Source organism: Chlamydotis macqueenii, chromosome 2 (genome assembly GCF_036417535.1).
Source record: "Chlamydotis macqueenii isolate bChlMac1 chromosome 2, bChlMac1.mat, whole genome shotgun sequence".
Classification (NCBI taxonomy): Eukaryota; Metazoa; Chordata; class Aves; order Otidiformes; family Otididae; genus Chlamydotis; species Chlamydotis macqueenii.
In genome coordinates this window covers 118,725,383-118,744,174 of record NC_141557.1, presented here as the reverse complement: position 1 = coordinate 118,744,174, position 18,792 = coordinate 118,725,383, and the positions used below count along the sequence as shown (strand labels likewise).

General features: G+C 41.2%; 1 protein-coding gene across 3 annotated transcripts in view; it reads right to left on the bottom strand.

Annotated features, from left to right (window-relative positions):
- Positions 1-18,792, bottom strand: part of MAPRE2 (microtubule associated protein RP/EB family member 2) — a 94,725-nt gene that overhangs the window by 38,182 nt on the left and 37,751 nt on the right. For 2 of the 3 annotated variants that reach the window (XM_086740784.1, XM_086740785.1), the window contains one exon: positions 1,696-1,823. The exons of the other annotated variant lie outside the window; for it this stretch is intronic. In XM_086740784.1, the coding sequence (XP_086596910.1) occupies positions 1,696-1,823 (128 nt within the window). The remainder of the gene's footprint in view (positions 1-1,695; positions 1,824-18,792) is intronic. 3 annotated transcript variants of the gene reach the window in all.

The following is an 18,792-nucleotide window of genomic DNA, read 5'->3' as shown; positions in this document are numbered from 1 at the left end:
ATAATCAAAATGGTCTTAGATCATCTCTCCCCTACTTTGGGAAAGGGTTTTGGAGTTCTTTTGTCTTTTTTTTTTTTTTTGTAAGCCCACACACATTTAACATGATGGAGAATTCACTTCAAAAGCTTCCTTTCAACTATTTATGAGCATATAAATAGGTATGCAGGAACAAGTCAATAACTTGTCTAGTATGCTTCCTGTTTAAAACAATGGCAAACATTGGGTATTTTGGGAAGAAAATGCCCATTTTCTTGTATCTTTCTATTTCGTTATAAGTGTGTGTGCATGTGTATGTCTATATATATCTATCTATATATATATAGTTACACCCATATTTACACACATGTGCACATACGTCCTCACGCGAATATTTCCTTTATGTATAATTCACCAAAAGAAAATACTTAGGCGAACTTCCGGACATGTAAATATAACAACAGCTAAATATAACATTTCCATTTCAAGTTTAGTAACTGTTAAAAAGGTTATTTCCCATGGTCTATGTCTTTAGTTATTTAGTTTATATCAGTTACTTACATGCACTTAAACTTTCACTTTTTCAACCTCAATTTTATAATCATTGTGCAAGCCTACTTCTGCAGCTGAGATTTGTTTTTAAATTTTGAAGAGTAGGCTATAAGGCTATCATCCTCAAAGGATTTTCTGTACCTTCCAGGGAACGTCTCTGACACAGAGAATTTACCCAGAATGGTAGGTAAATTCAAATCTAAGAATATAAGAGCCCATTTAAGCATTTCAGCTGAACCAGTAAATAGCTGAACTGTGGTAATGTGGTTTCAGTTCCATGTGCTTAAAGCATTGTCTTCATAAGTAAGATATTCCCAGCATGTCACTTGTCTGGAAATAGTGATCTAAGTTAGAGCTCCTCCAACACAAACATCTTCAAAATTAAAAATCACAGTAGGAAATCAGAAAGAATCACTCCCCAGGGGCATCTGTATTCTCAGTGAAACATCAGCCTTTCTGTGTGTCATTTCTTGTCATCATCTAGTTACAGAACCCGTTGTTTAACACGTATCTTGCAGTTGCCACTCTGATTAACCAAACTGTCCAAAGTACTCAAACCATTACCCTCTTTTTCAGGGCTCATTACCAAATTTACTTACAACAGTTCAGTTACATTTAAAGAGAAACAAGCAGATTTTCTTGACAACCTTCTAAAGCCCTCACAGCAGCTAAAGGCTCATTTGCTCAAATCCATGTTTTTTCTTCACAGTCACACTTGTGCTCTTTTCCTGCAAAAATCAGCAGGGACTTGACGACCCTTACCATGAAGGAAAAGGTGCTGGAGAACTTTGTTCACCCAGGGTTTTGATTCTCTATTTGTCTTTTTCAGCTATGTCCGCTCTCCATTTGAAAAGATACTACCCCAATAGCTTTAAAACACAAAAGCTTATCACTCTATTATTTTCTTGCTTTGTCAACCTTTTTATTACTTCTATGTATCTTCTGCTACATTCCTACCATTTACCTCTGCATTTGTTATGCTTTCTCAAGGCACCTTATCTTTCCATGATTAATATGAATGCAAAAATGCTGCTTTTGCACATACATTAGTCTCTTTTCTCAGAGTAACTGTTTTATGTCAAAGTTAAAAGTTATCTATTTTCAACAAATCAGACTTTTAAAGTGGTTTTAAAATAAACATTTGTAGAGCATACCGCGCTTTCTTACCTGAACAGAGTTGTTCGACTTTTGTGTAGTTTAAAGCTAATATATCATTAACCCATGCAATGATGTCATGTCTGCTCATAGTCTCTTGGGTTATAGAGGTAGAGTACACGTTGACCGCCATTCCCCAACTAGGAAAAAAAAAGGACAAAAAAATATTTTTAATATTTTGATAATTGTTTTCTGGATACAATGAATTTACACTTCTTGTTCAAAAAAAAAAGGAAAAGCTGCATCACTGCACAACCTTCTCTTATTTCTTGAGAAAAGAGGCTTAATTTTTATTCCTTGGTGACACATGACCTCCTCAATGTCCTCTTGGAATTTGTGAACATATTTCTCTGACTGTTGTTGTAAACTTAAAGAACATACAAACCTACAGCATTCTGCTTAATGCTAAGAAGGTAGGAAAAAAAAAGAATCAGATATAGCCTAAAGATACATGGATAGGATCAGAGAGCTGGGATTTTGTCACATAGTGCTGCACAAATATAGTGATTTAACATCTGTCCATTAGTTTTTTGCTGCTGCAGGATGATTAGATTGCCTAAACCAGTATTTAATTTTCAGAGAACTTCTAGAAGATGTAGCTGTTCTACTTACAAAAATACTGATTCCTTACTGGGACAGGAGCCTTTTGGATCGTTAATTCTGTTCCTAACAGTCACAAAGTGAATACCAGAGAATCTTTTATATCAATTTACCAAACTCTATCCTGAAAGTAACTGAGCCTTGCACCCCCAACCATCTGGTTGGAAAGCTGCTGCGGAGCCCCATTTCTCTAAATCATTAGGAACACTTCCTCTCAGCTTAAACCCATTTGTTCTTCTGCCAGTTATTATCCTCCAGCTCTAATGGCTTTTTCTTTCCCAGAGCTGATTTCATAATGCATTAGGGACAGCACTCAAAAGTCTGTCCTGGTGCCCAGGTAGGCTAGATTAAACAAATCAATCCTCTGAGTCTCTTATAAGTCAGACCTTCACTTACTGGTCATGCCATCAGTCCTCCTTGAACACAGCCGAACAGTTACAGACTGTGTTCAGATAAGGTTTCACCAAGACCTTGGAAAATGGCACTCTGTGCTGATAATTTTCATAGCCCTATCATCTTAAATAGATCCTTCTAGTTAACTAAGGACCTTTCCTACAAGTAGGTCTAGGTCATAGTAGCTTTTATCATGAGTCCTCAAGTGCACAGACTGGAAGCACATACTACTCTATTTTATACCCTGTTATTGTACACTAGTCACAACCTTCTGTTGCAAGAGGTTGCCAAGAGAAAAGATGAGCCCATTCAAGTTTATCTTATCAATAATTTCAAAGAGCAGAGTCAAGATCATTCATGAAAAGAGTAAATGATGTTCCCACGACTAGTGTACTTCAGGAACTCTGCTAGTAACAATCCGAGTATGAGGTGTCTCAGAAAGGATCAAATAGTCAACAAAGCTGTGCTATTATTCTTGGAAAGAAAGGTTTCGGTGGGGACTGCACACCTTTGTCTCGAGTGACATGTGCTAGCTAACACTGAACTGGCTAGCTTTGGAGCCAGTCCTGCCACCTCAGCCTTGGACCTCAACCTTCTCCCTCCATGATCTCAGTGGGATCCAAGGTCTGCATGGACTATTTCCATTGACAATTTGCAAAGATGTAATGGTTTGAAGCTTGATAGACAATTCTGCAGAGAACACAAAGACTGCAGGTTAAGTCCATCCAATCTTTAGGTGTGCTGGAGCAACCCAGGTAAAAAGTATAAATATCCACCAGCATGAAACTTGACACAGTAACATATACTTGTCTAAGTAGGTACAGCAAGGAACGTATTTAAAATACAAGATGACAAAGGTCATAATACAGGTCACCTTTTAAGAAATTTCACAAACCCAGAAGATTGTTCAAATGGTCCCCATCTACTGACATTAGGTTCCAAAATATAAAATCCCTGAATTTGCCTGATGAGAAGGGAAAAAAAAAAAAAAAAGACAACGACGGACGAGCAAGGGAAAGTAGGCTCAAGAAAATAATGCTCCAATAGTCAGGCTACTACTGCCAGCAATTCATTCAGAACTCGGCTGCCCCTCTACCCACTTCTGTATGGGCACCTCCGAAGTATGGAAGAAACCAGGCTGTCCTCAATCTGTTCAGTTCTTCCTGCAAGCTCCCAGCCTGCACAGCTAATTGTATGAATATAGTGCTGTACTCACTGCAGCAGTTAGCAAGGTTGTTTTCTTGGCATAGACTAAGTGCTTGGATTGAATTGAGTGCTAGGAACAACGTTTTAGAAATAGGGAGTGCCTTTTTACTCCTGAAACCACACGGTAACGGCCAACCATGAAAGCTTAGCTTCAGCATCAGGGCAGAAGGGACTGAGCAGAGCACAAAGGCAAACAGCACCTTTGTTACTAATGGCATCCCAAGTTTAAACCGTCACTCTTAGCATGGTTTTTACTTTATTATTCCTAGCCTTTTTATATAGTTAAGAAACTAACAGAAAGATATGACCACTGTCACTATTAAACATGTTCTGTCTTGTTTCTAAGATCATATCAAGTAACAGCTTAATAGTGACTTTAATATTGACTTAAGATTCAGAACAGTGAGTTTAATATTAAACTAAGAGATCAATATGGAACAGTCCGCTTACTTCTAGAGAAGCTAAAGATATTTAGATGCTAACATCTGAAATAAAGCTACTCTGATTTGCAATTGCCACTACTTCATCCAAATTTTAATTGTCCTCTCGAGGCCAGGCACAACTCAGAACAACCATCAGCTACCAGTCGTGAAAGCAGCAAGTCTACTCTGTTAAAAAGATTGAGAAAATCCATATGCAGGGAGGAAGCAGAAATTCCCTCATCATCATCTTCCAAAAGCAACCACAAAGACAAATACCCATCCTTCTGCAAGCGACAGGAGAGCAAATAACCGCCTTTGCCACAGTGCATGGGATGGAGAACTCTGCTCCAGGAAACAGTGAGTAAATTAATAACCTTAAGTTTTACAATTATATCCTGAAGCATATCTGTAATATAACTTACGCTGAGTCTGCAAATTAATTACGGTCTATGGGTCAAACTAAAGTTCAGACTATTTGTTAGAGACAATAGCTTCAGATTTGTACACACAGATAAGCATGAGGGTGTATCAATACAATTTTAAGCAAATGCATGCGAAATGAGTCAGAACTTCTGTTAAAGAAATAATCAACAACATGCTATTGGCATTTATTCTCAGTAACATATGTCTGAATCTTCTACAGCCTCTTCTCTCGAAAGAGTTCACCATGTCCTTGCTTCTTCTGTCCCTCACCCTCCTAAAGATTACAATTAAATAAACTCAGCTGGGAAAGGTTTCCTTTACAGTAAGCATGTTCTAATTTGGTGCTCAGATACACACATATCCTGTTTGCCACACAGACAGACCTTGAGAGGGAAAAAAAAAAGCCAGAAAAGAGAAGAAGAAAGAACAGCCAGGCATAGGTAGCAGAGATGCCATGCTCAGTGATAGATAAGAATTCCCGTTCTTGACATGCACAGCTGGCCTCAGGTTTTCTCCAGGACTCAGTTCCCCATGTGCTGAACTGCTTTGAAAAATATGATCCGGATTCAAAACACATATTAATAAACATCTGTAAGGTGACGCAAGAGAACAGCTGGACAGGTGGAGACTCACAGGCTGTACTCGGGGAAGGCCAACTAGCTAAGAACTTATTTGTATGTCCTAATACACTACTTCTTCCCAATGACATTATTTACATTTCTGACTTGTTAGGCTTTCCCTTGTTTAGGCTGAAGGCTCTCAAGCATAAGGCTGTGCTGAAGCTTATACAAGCCTGAAAATCAGCATCTACTTCACTGAGATCTTTAAGCTTCCACCTTCCATTGAGATGCCCGGTGCTTTTACAGCAAATAAAAGCAGATTGAAGATGGCACATCACATCCCCCACTTCAGAGCACATAGGTGGAGATTTAAAACCCTCTGGCTATTACAGTACTGCCTAACCTCAAAGGCCTTGTGTTACTTGTAAGAAACTGAAATTCAAATCTCTAATAAATACCAACAAGCCATAGGAGAGTCTTCACATATTAGTCCGGGCCATTTCAGAAAAATACTTCACGCTTGCATGGCTAAGCACCACAGCCCTGACTTCAGAGGATTAGTTAGGTGCTGAAAATCACGTACACGCTTAAGCAGTTTCCCCAATCAGACGTATACTGGCTCAGCATGTCCAATGGTAAAAACATTACACCCAAAGGAGTATTAATTTTTTAAGCCATTACATGCAGCACCGAACGTTCAGCTATTAGGCACTTTCTGCTGCTCTTGCTACAGATAACTGCAGCTGTTACAAGGTGTTATCCAGCTGTGTTTAAGGACAGTTTTGCAAGAGGCGTATTTATTTTTCCAGGGAGAAACTAACAGTTGTTGACAGCAGAAGCTGTATTATGCCAAATCAGTAATAATGGCAAGATGGGAAGGATTACAGCCATGAACCTATCTGCACTGTAAAAACTCATCACACCTGCCATCACCTCTGAACCTGTTTTGTACAATTAAGCAGGGTATGATGTTAAGTTCTTAAATGCAGCAGAGAGCCTGTGCAACAATACAGTGAGGAACCTTCTGGAAGCTGGCACCTGATAGCATCAGGATAGATACCGCCAGTAAAACAAAAGATCTCACATCAAAAATTGCTGAAGCAGAAGATACAGCAGAAAGGCTAAGACGTAGCCGAGTGAGACTGCTGTAGCTCCTGTTGGAAAGGCTTTCCAGCTGAAAGCTACTACAAAACAAAAGTCCCTGAAGGAAGAAACCTGTCAGCCTCAGTGATCGCATCCCTGTTAAGGAAAATTCATCCTTTCATATCGTCCTGAAACGGCTGGTTATTTGCAGGTGGACCTTGCCTGCTTCTTTAACATTCACTGCACGCAGCCTTAGCCGCAGCCGTTACAGGCCAGCTATGTTCGAGGCTGTCTTTACCAAAAGGAGTCCCAAGGGTACAAACATAATACAAAAAAGCTCCAGCACAGTTCTGACAACGCTGCTCTTGCTCTCCCTATTGACTTATGCTGTGCTCCGGCAGCAAATTCAATGGCCACGGCCAGAGCCCTCGCATTGGAGCACTGCAAGTGAAAGCGGTATTTGCAGCAAGCAGTATAAAGGTTCTATCTGGTCAGGAACTGAAACACTTCAAGATTAACCACAATGAGATATTGCTGTGAAAAAAAAAGGAGAATAATTGTAATATTGGGAGAAATTAACACCTTTTAAAATGCTGAATGTCAAATCTCTTGTGCACTGTTCTCATGTTACTAAATGGCTCTGAAATGTTAAAAATCTTTTGTTATCCATGCATCTCATTCACTTCTGAATGTCATTTTAGCTTCACAACATGGATGATCGGAATTGAAGACCAAAAATGATTTGTGAAGCATGCTACAGAGTCTAGACAAGACTGAGGCAATCCATGTACATTGCTTGAATGTTGCAGGATTACCATTTGACACAGTAAACAGCCTATTTTCTATTGTTCTCATTACAGTTCCCTGTTTGAACGCAAGTGAGGTTAGAATATTAGAGATTTACTCTGATTGGATTAGGGCATGTTTTAAGTTTTGTTCTATTAAATTAGAGGCTGTCTGCCAACGCTGGGATGTTCTGACCTACATAAGTGTTTATGATGAGTCTCAAGGATTGGTTTAGACCCAAATCTGAGTAACTCTTACAAAGATTGGTGGTAATTCTGTTTTGTGGTACATACAGCTTTAGAAAAATTTAAAAATCCCCAAAACATATTATCTATGAGGCAGAAAAATACTGGTTCTTTTCCAGACATTCAGTTCCCCTAAATCCAAAAAACATAACAAAAGCATTCAAACAATATATACAGTTTGAGCCAAAACCTCTGAGATGGTCCAATAACTAGCAATGCATTACACTGTCTACTGCATACTTTTTATAATATAATTTTAAGTTTATTCACTAACCAGTTATGAAATTAGGGTAGATTACTGAAGTGAGAAGAACAGTTACAGGTTCCAAGAAAATTATTTAGTGCTTGGAATATTTTAGGGCACCTGAAGAGGACAAGCCACATTCACTTACTCTCTTGAATTTGATTTTTTTGATCTGCCAGTCATATTTGCATAACATAAGTAAGATTTTTTTATTTCTCCAACTAGCTTCTCATTCCTTCATTCTTCCTGCTGCCACTGTATGGCAATGTAATATATAACATCACGTCTCCACAGCAATACTAACACTTTTTTTTTTAACTCTTTGGGGTTCACCTTTGCCTCCAAAAGTACAATGTGATATTAACACTTAACTACATGATATCTTAATTACAGCTGAAAGTATTTGCATATCCTGAAAGGCTCCTTATCAGTTTCTAAACTAACTAAAAAATACATTCTTGACAAAGGACAGAGGTTCAAAGAAGGCAGATACCAACAGCTTACACAAAATGGAAGCAATTCAGACTCCTTGGTGGCCACCATTTCCATCAAGGTGTACTCACCCTGGCTGGTTAGGAGTGAACCACAGCAGTGCACTGCACCCTCAAACTGCACCTTCACCAAACACAGCAATAGCAGCCCTTGTGCTTGAACAGGCACTCGTTAATGTGGGGAAAGGATGCACAAATTTAAGTGTAAAATGGATGCTACTACAAATTAAGGACGCAATTTTTTAATGGAGAACCACAAAAACCTTTGAAGTGGGCTGAATGAGAGGAACATAAGTGTGGCAAGGCTGCAATGTTAAAAAAAATAAATTGCAGTTATTACCCATCCCCCACCCCAGACTTTCAACTCTAAGATCTTAAGCTTGAATTGCTGCTCTGATGCCCTGAAGGGAGACATTCAACCTGTAAAATTTTCACAATACACACTGGCAACTAGTCCACCTTTCACAACAGAGAAGGGGATTTCAGGGAGGAAAAAAAAAAAGGTAAAAAAAAAAAAGGTTGACACACAGAAAAATAATTCTCAGATTTATGTTATATAGTAAACCCAAGTCAAGTAGAAACATCTACATTTTAGAAAACAGAAGAGGTTCTGTGACCATTTTGTAACTACAAAACCTTGAAAAAGCTGATGAATGAACCAACATCTGAACTTCTGTGAAACAGTCTCAATTCACCAAGGCAAACATGGGAGCTTCTTAATTCTCCTTAATTTTTTTCTCCTATGGAAAATAACAGATTACTAAGCATACCTGCAGACATTGCTAAAGGACTTCTAAGAGGCTAAAAATGTGCCATAAAGCAAGGTAACAGCAGTGGAGAAAGGATGCCTGGAGAGGCACCAGCTTTCGGCAAGCCTCAGTTCCTGGCCCGGGTTCTGCAAATAACAGGGCAAGCTCCTATCTTTTTGCTCTCACTAGATGATGGATGAGCAGTTGTATTTTCAGAGGGTAGATTCCCAAGTGCTGTAGTAAATGCAGATTTACTGGAAAATGAAGACAGCAGCTGAGGAGAGCTCGTCCCCAAAGCTGCTGCCCAACATGAGCACAACACGTGAACTCCCAGGCAAAACGATGTGGATATACACACGTACCTGAGCCGTCATCTGCATCTACACCAAGGAAACATCTGCCCCTGATTAGGAAGGGATAAACCAACGCTGCCAGGCGCTATGTCAGAGGCGTAACGCACCGGTGCAGCAGCCGCACTGCAGCCCGCTGCTCCCGACTCCTGCCATTTCCGCCTTTTAAGTCCAGAGAACGCTGTGGGCAGGCTCGGGAGTTTCAGCAGGGCCAAGATCCAACTAGCTAGTGTCAGATGAAGTCACCAAATGAATTTAGTTTTGACCTATCCGGGGTTTGGCCGCCCCCCCGCCTCCTCCTCCCCCGACATGTGTACATTGGGAGGTGAAAGGCTAAAGTAACACGCTGATTTACTCCAAGCATAACGTAATGGCAAATGAGATTTTGTAATACTATACAGCCCTCCTGATGGGGGGCCTGAGCAGCCTCCAAGTGCCTCACACCCCTGCCCAGAGCCAGGCAAGCGAGGCCATGACTCAGCAGGAGGCAGGCACTCAGCATCCGTGGGTTTCAGAGGACAAGTCTGGGAAGAAGGGAAAACGGGAGGATTAAAAAAGTCAAGAGGCAGTTTATTTCTCCCCACATGCAGCTGGCGTTTCCTAACAAGAGACTGCAGTCCACTGTTGTCCAAGGGGTGTGAAGTTAACCTGGAGAGAACCCTCACGGGAAAGGTCTTGCACTAGCTAAAGTGGGACTACAATAGGCATCAACTTTTCTCTCTTTTACATTAAAAACAAATGTAGATACATACTGATTTGTGCATTGCAAGATTTATTCTAACCTTAAGATACACATATGTCAGAATCACAGAATGTCCTGCGATGGAAGGGACCCACGAGGATCATCGAGTCCAACTCCCTGTTACTGCAGAGAGCAAGGCTCTCCGCAAGTGGTCTTCTAAGTAGGCGTTTTGGAGGCGTGTGGTGTGACACCTGGGGTAAAGGACAAGAAACAGCACAGCGACTGCCGGTGTGACCAGTGCGAGCATCCCAGGGCCGGCGGTCAAAGGTGCCTGCATGGCAGAGCCACCGAGCTGCCTGGCAGGCAGCCAGCCTCGCTCCATCCCCGAGCGAGTCATCCTGGCAGGAAGGTGATGACACCGAGCAGGGGTACAAAACACTTATTTTAAGCCAGCTTTACCCTGCAGTTGTAAACAAGCATGTGACAACAGATGAAGCAACAGGCAACCATGCTAGCTGCTTTCACTGGTGCATCATCCCTCTCTAAAACACGGCTGTGTAGTTTTGTAACGTAAAACATTAAGCTCTAGTGTGGGTGTCCAGGGTTCCCATTGCTACTACAGCTCTGCTGTCATTTGGGGTTCAAAGGAGCAGTGCCTGGCTTTCTGCTGGGTACGCAGGGCACTCAGCGTGCAGGTTTCTAGGACCAAGCTCCAGCAGACATCTGCTGCCTGAACCACACGTAAATCCCCTGCCAGCACTGCCTCTGCAGACTACTGGACCAGGCTCTGCGTTCAACCTCTCTCCCTCTTCTCCCTCCAGCACTGGTGAAAGCTGAATAATAATAATAAAAAAACTTTGAGTTTTTATATCTCCAATGTTGTTGAAATAGGCCCAAATAAATACCCCTGTCTTTGGCTTCTACGAACTCCCTACAAATCATTATTAATATTATATAGATTTCAAGTGTTAACATTACTAGCTATGACACTGAATTTTGAGTTTGGATACCAAAGTAACTTGACCTCTTCCCTCATTCTCATGAGTTAATACTATAATAGACAAGGAGACACTCTGAAATTATTCTGGTGCTTAGGATATTACCAGTAAATGACTTGCACTTAAGAATTAATCCTACCAAGGAATACCTAGAACAAGGCTGAACTTCTAAGTGGAATTGCTTAACTGCTAAATTAATTTTGGAGCAACTAAAACTAGAATTCACTAATCCTTCATGGAGTAAATTGCCCTTTATGAACATGCTAGCTCAACCATCTGTGATTTATGTAATGTATTATTCTCACTGTGTGCCAGTAACCACAAACTTATTTTACTATTGTTGCACTACCAACGCAATCCCTGAGACTACCAGTATAAAGTAAAGCTTCTCCAAATCTGACTTTTTTTCAACCATGATGGTCTTTGAAGGTCTGTGAAGTTGGAGTCTTATTTTGGATTTTAGCTTTTAAAGTCTCCTGCCTATCTAAAGGGGGAAATCCCCGAAGCTTTGTTTTCCCAAATAGTGTTCTTTAGATGGTGCCTACTCCTTTGATTGTAAGAACAGAATTACTGGCAGTTACAACAGTCTTTATCTACAAGCCCCAGTAAAGCCTTGTACCTTAAGCAACGAGAAGCATAGATGTCCTTTTTAATAGGATTTGGCCTGCTTCCATGGAATATGTTGAGGTCAATTCCTAAAGTTTATTGCTTCCAGTTGGCAAATGGTGACATTACCAAGTTCAACTCCCACAATAAACAAGGCCACAAAAAAAAGTTTATTGCTTGAGTTACCTTTGACTACATATAAGTGCAGTTAAGAAGGTAATAACCTCTGCTGCAATGTGAATATTTCGTTTCTTCAACCCTCTCAGTGTTGCTGTAGGTCATGCGACAAGACAGCTCTGCACCACTCCCTGTAAAAGCACATCAAACTGAGCACACGTCTGACAGTTTAAGAGCTGTCCTTATAGTTAAACATTTTCTGCAGATTAAACTTGTCAATAACGTTAATATTTTCTGCATGAAAAATCACACAGTTCATTAAAAGCAGAGGGAGTAATTTACCAGCTTTTAACTACAAGACACAATCTTTAATTGCAACGCACATAATTAATTTTATGACATGGCAAAGCTATCCCTTTGCTGTACTGCATGTCTACGAACTTTTGGTCATCCCTGGGTACTAAACTGCATAAGTTGCTCCCAGTGATTTAGAGAATGCAATATGAAGTAATTAATGAACTGCAGCAGCAGTAGAAATACAGCTTTTGCAAGAATTAAGCTAGAAAACAGTTGAAATTGATGCAGTCAAACTGAGACTGCATACACACATTTTTATTTTTCCATTTGAAACCTTTGATGATAGGATGATTTCGCCCTGGTGGCAGTACAAAATTTTTTGCTGTATGATATCCCTTTCACTTTTAAAGCACCTGATTTAATGACTTTGTTTTGTGTGCTGCATTTTGAACTCAAGAGCTGGTTATGCCTCTTAGAGTTACAGAATAGGATTACAAAGTGACTCGAGTAGGCGGGGAACTCCAGAGATACCTGCTCCATCCTCCTCTTCACAGCAGAGCCAGCAAGAGAAGGCTGCCGATGGTCCCATCTAGCTGAGTTTCGAGTCCCTCCAAGGACAGACATTCCACAGCCTCCCTGGGTAACCTCTTCCAGTGTTTGACCGTCCCCACTGTGAACACTTTTCTCCCAAGATATAAAGCCATTTCTACTGTAGCAGCTGCTGACTGCCGTTGCCTTTCAGCCTCTCCCGGTGCACCTCAGAGGAGAACCTGGCTCCATCTTCTCTACACTCCCTGCCATTAGATAGCTAAAGAATGCAATGAGATCTTCTCTCCTGAGCTATCTCTTCTCCAGACCAAGCCCAGCTCACATGCTCCAGTCCCCTGAGCATCCTGGCGGCCCTCTGCCCCACTCACTTCACTATGTTGCCGTCTCTCTCAAATTGGAGAGGCCAAATTCGGACACAGTATGAGAGATGCGGTCTCAGAAGCACCAGTAGGGAATAATCACTTCCCTGGAGCTGCTGGCTACCCGCCTGCTAATGCAGCCCAGCATGGGGTTGGCCTTCTTCCCTGCAAGAGCACGCTGCTGACTCACATTCATCTTGTTCACCAGCACCAGCAGGTCCATATATTGTACAGCACTTCAGGAACAATTAGAGAGGGAGTGCTTAAGGTGGCAGTGCAAAGAACCACCTCACCACATTAAAAATAAAGCTGGTTAAGGGACAAGGCAGTTCTACAGCATCCCTGTTGCTGTGAAACCCATTTTCCACTTGGGGACCACAGATAAAAAAGGTATGTTGGAGAGACAAACTTTTGCGGGCAGAAATATATCTCAAAGAAAAAAAAAAAGAAAAGAAAAGTATTCCTTATGCCTCCTTGAGTCTGATAACTGGTACAACATGAATGTGTTGACTGAAAACAGCATTTTCAGATCCTGTTTCAGGATCTACATCTTGCATAACTTTGAAACATTAATATGGGCAAGGAGTGATACGCACCCCAAACAATAATTCAGTAAAATATAATTAACACCATTCTGCATAACAAGGTTTTCAACAAAATGGCTATTTACATGCAAATGCTGTCCTTTTAGGAAAATGTATGCCTTCTGTTCAACCAGTTACCATTTCAATGCCTCCATGTTACTAGCCCTCCTACACACCACAGCCTTTCTGTAGATGAAAGCTCCTGCAGGACTTTCACATCATGAGTTACGTACCCCACTTCCATACAAACAATTACTCCCAGATTCTACAGTTGTTTTAATAAGCTATGATTTGTATAACAGTGAATCCATAAGTAAAGCAAATGCATATTCAACTTCAAATATTTCTGTGCTTCCTATTCATGATATTACTGGATGAGGTCCACAGAGATTAACCTTAAGAAGCAAAGCATAACAACCATGTAAAATTTGCCTAAAATGAATTTTCATTCCCCCAAAATTGTTTAAAACATACTGCCAGCAAGCCCTTCTGAGCATCAACACTGCATTCCAGAGTGACAGGCAAGAATTTGCATTCATGTGCATCTCTGAATAATTACAGCTGCTTGGGTAGGAAATCTGCACGGTACTAAGGAACCCTGCTGTAGGGGGGATATTCACTTGAGTTATGCCTAAAAGATAGGACTGAAGTCCACCGATCTCGTTAACTAGCTCTCTGGGTTCCAAATTGCCAAGAAACATAATACTTGAAAGTTAAACCCCTGAAACAATACACACAACCATATGGAAAAACAGGAACATACAGCATTACTTTACGCTACACCATTAGAGCAAAATAAGCTATTCCTTTACTCTGTCAACTGCCACACTGGAGATGGGCCCAGTTTTTACACAGAAGAAATCCCAAACAAACTCCAAACCGAGAATTTTTCAGTTTGCATAGCTTGTTTAAATATTGTTCCAGTCCACTCTCAGTTTCCGCTTAAAATCGCATGAGCTCACACCAATGTTTCTGCCCTTGCCCCTCCATGCGTGCAGGATCCAGATTCACAGGCTCCATCTTCCATCACCTCACTTGCATTTCAAACCCCTTCCCTCTCCCGGTCAATATACATAAGTGACGCAAAGTGGGCCATACACAAGCCCAGAAGATCAAGACCACGACCTGCGTGGCATATTCCTCTCCAGGCAGCACGATTTGGCACAGTTGCAGGATTTCCTACGGAAGCTACATCCTTATGTCTTGACTCACTGATGAACATTTACATTTCCTGTTTGGATAGCATAGCAAAAAACCCCCAGATTTAACACAAAAGCATTCTACACTAAACATGCGGCTCCATGGGAAACAAGAAATAATTTTGAAGTGGTTACGCTGAGCCATTTAATGGGCATGCTTTCAGCATACAGAGCCTTCTCTATCAAATATTTAATAACTTGGTACACCACCAGAAAACTAGACAAACTTCTGTCAAAATATTACAGGCAAGATTTTAATTTTGAATTGAATATGCAATAGCATGAAGACAACACAATTGTGTTAAAGAAGAAAAAGCCACCACTTTTAAAAACCCAACAGGCAAATGCGTGTTCAGTGAACTTTTACAGCTGATACTCCCTTTCTCTCCCCACCTAATTATAATGAAACAATATGAAGAAGATGCTTTATTGGTGAGTCAGGCAGCAGAGATCTGACTCAAACAGCTATGCAGCGCTGAGCTAACACCATCCACAGAGGAAACACGGATGTTTTCCATTTACGTTCCCTAGCACTGATACTGGAAGCGAGCGATTGGTGCCGCTAGCCGGAGGTCAGGACTCAGCAAGCAAGGAGGACGCGAGTATTATTGAATGCTGTCCTGGTGCAGCGTGGGTCTTGCTGCCGCCGCCACCACGCTTACGCTGCGCTACGGCCTTCGTGCCATCCCGCTCAGTGGTTTGTGTGATTGAGAACAGATGTGGCGAGACCACTCGTTTTCAATTATCAAACAAAGGCTGAAAGTTGCGTCTCCAAAATGAAAAGCTGGCACACAATTTATCTTCTTCCTTACCAAGACTTTGCTATAATTAGCTTTGGGCATGAGGAAGGAGAAAAGACTGTCAAATTAAACCAGCCTCCCCCGGCAAGCCCCAAAGCCAAAACCTCTGAAGATATTTTTAAAAAGTCACTTGTTCAAATGCCAAGGCTTGAAATGTAGACCTACTACACTTCCTTTTTTTCTTACTGCCTCCCAAAACAAGTTTTAGATCTGAAAAGGTTAGACCAGGTACATCACCTGGGAGAACATTCCTGTGGTCCAGCCTACCTCTCAGGAGGCAGCTGCGTCTCCCTCAAACTAGCCATTCGTGCAGCAGAGGAAAAACTCAAGGAAACAGCTTTCATCAGCCTCTCTTGGTCCACCACCCCACCTCCAAATCACCTTTCTTTCACAATACAGCGTGTTTTTCAGTGCCTGTTTTCCAGGGAGGCTAGATTGAAGACACTAGGCAGAAACCAAAATGTCTATTTCTAAAAGCGACAGCATCAGGTTCAGCTCTCGCATATCCTAAACTCACTCCTTTTTTGTTAGTATGCCAGAAACACAGTGCTGTTGCTATGCAGCTCAACAAGGTAGTTAAAAAAAAAATAAAATCACACCACGCAACAAAAACCAGAATGCAGCTTCCCATCTACAGGATGTTTCTGAAACCCACGGAAGCTGGGTGCAAATTAGATGTGCTTAGACCTTTTTGGTGAGAGCGCTTGGTTGCAAGCTGAGAAGATGGTGCCGTCTGAAAGTTACTTTCATTTCCTTACACAAACTGGGTTGACTGTGGAGTGTTGTTTTCCTTTTTTCCTCCTCCATAAAGCTACCTCTCCCTTAGCTCCCGATTTTAACAGACGCCCTCCACTCCCAAAACATTGTGAAGACATTTCCTTCAAGGAAGATCTAAATCCAGGTCAAGAGAGATAGCCCAGTAACGCAGGCACAGACTATCTAAGCTTCAAACTACTGATGCAGTATTAAGCAGATTCATCCATGTAATGCTCAGAGACATTGACATGCACTCACACGTGACCTTCAAACAGTTTCACCCTCTACTTTTTGCAAGCAGGACCTGCCCAGCAGAAGACACCCATCAAAACAGCTCTCCCTAGGCCAAGTACTCCCTAATCAGAAAACAAGATTAAAGAAGAGCAGCAGCAGCAGGAAGTCAGCTTTATGAAAGTGAAAGAAGAGCAAATAGAGGGTACCTAAGCTTACAGGAACCAAGGAAAGATTTCTGCATGGTACCTCTTACGCTGGCTAGTAGCTGCTGGCTGTAAGTCATCAGGATGCTCTTCTCTTGGACAGCTAGTAACTATCTTGTTGCAATCCAGATGTTTGACAAACAAATGGGTTATCACAACTAAAGCTCAAGCAAAATTCGTGGGGTGTGATTTATGTGTATTTTTTTAAAAAACCCAAACATTTATTACTGCCTTTCTCCTGCTTCCAGTAAAATCTAGGGCAAAATTGTCATAATCTGCAATAGGAGCAGTTAGGCCAAGAGCAAATGCCTCTGAAAATAATGTTTCAGTTACTAATGTATTTAGTAGCGTTTGCTTTGACTAACCTTTACAGTTTCAGAGGGATGAAGACCGTTATGCCCATCTGTACTATGAATTAAGATGACAACTCACTGCTTTTACTCTCTATCTTCTTCCCAGTTCTCAGCAAGAAAAGTTTGGGCCTTAATCTATTAATTTTAACAACATAGATGACCTTTTTTTTTTACTTCAGTGGAATTACCTGCTTATCATATTCAATGGAATATAATTTTAGAGCAAGAAATGCCTTCTGCCTGCGTAAGGCGAAGCAGTAAGTCTCCCTTTGTACCCTGATTAGAGCTGCACATGTGTAGAAGGCACTGAGTCGCCAGGAACAGTGGCAGGGACGCGTCCCGCAGCGGGAAGGATGCTCGCTGCCACACAGGGCCAGCCTGTGTCCGGCAATTCATCGGGAGCCAGTAAGGCAAAGATCAGAACAGATTCTGCTATAATGTAAATCTTGACTTTCAGCATGGAAGTTACTGGCTGCTGCTGCAGTAAACTCGGACGGCCAGATACGCTCTGTAACACCCTACAGTTTATTTCAGCGGCGGGTGAGGAAATCACCACTTCCGCCCAGCTTTCATTATTATGCACTGCACCGTTGCACATTGGCGGCTTAATGATTTCTAAAAGGAAGCCAACAGTTAGGAAAATAAAATATTTAAACCAGATACTATTAGAAAGGTACATACTTACATATATGAAAGGGTTTTTTTGTTTTAATTTCTTTTAGCCTAGTGACTTGAAGAAAAATAATCAGGAAATTAGCCCACTTCCACCCCTTCCCTTCGTGAAAGTTCTGGGTATAAAACTAAATATAGCCAGTATATGAAGGACCCAAAAACCATTTTGCTAGCAGCACAGAGATAAACCAAAAGCTAGGCGTGGCATCCTGCAAATGAGGGTACAACAGCTTGTCCCTTTCAGACTGGAGTGGTTTAGGCTAGGTATGCCATTCAAACCTGGAAATATTCAAACTCTTTGTACAGCTAGCTTAAAAACACAATGAGCTGATCAACCACAGGAGATACCTAGAGTTCTGCAAAAAAAAGCACTGCAGACATGCCCTGCTTTAAAAACCCCTCCACACAGCTGCTGATTTGGTTTCCATTGAATTTTTTCAGTCATTTTTGAACATACAAGTAAAACGATAATTAACTGTAATACCATTCTCAGAAATGAGCCCAAAACTATTTTGAGCCAACAAAATGACACCTCAGTTCCAACCAAATTTTAAAGCCAGTCTCCTGATCCAGAGCCCCTGAAACAGCATTTCACTAGGGAAACACAGATTGATTACAGTTATTTACTCTGAAAGGTAACATCTCCCTGTGACTAAATTTTATGCCAAAGTGCTCGGTTTCCATTTCCCAGCTAAGGGAGGCAGGATGAGAAACTTAACACCTCGGGCCTGTATGTCCCAGTCTGCAAAATATAATATGTCCTTTGGAAGACTTGGGAAAACTATTTGTGGCTTTGCATACAGAGCACATGGTTGGGACTCATGTGGTATAGGTTCAGCTCCCTGCTGCGTCCTCAACTTAGTGGGTAACTCAGGGCAACTCTTTTCACCTCAGCTTCCTAGTCTGCAAAATGGTATAAACTTCACCTCTTTTTAAATCTACTTTGGGAGTTGGATGCCAAATCTCTGGTAGGAGCTGGTACTTCAAACAGTAAAGGTTTGGGGTTTTTTTTAGGTCTGAGAACATCTAAACTGGTAAACACAAATTTATTCTGATCAACAAACACTAATTTTTATGAAACACAGTACGTTAAAAGTAAAAATGAGAAAACATTTCTGATATTACAGGAGAGAGAAGCATGCAGAAAT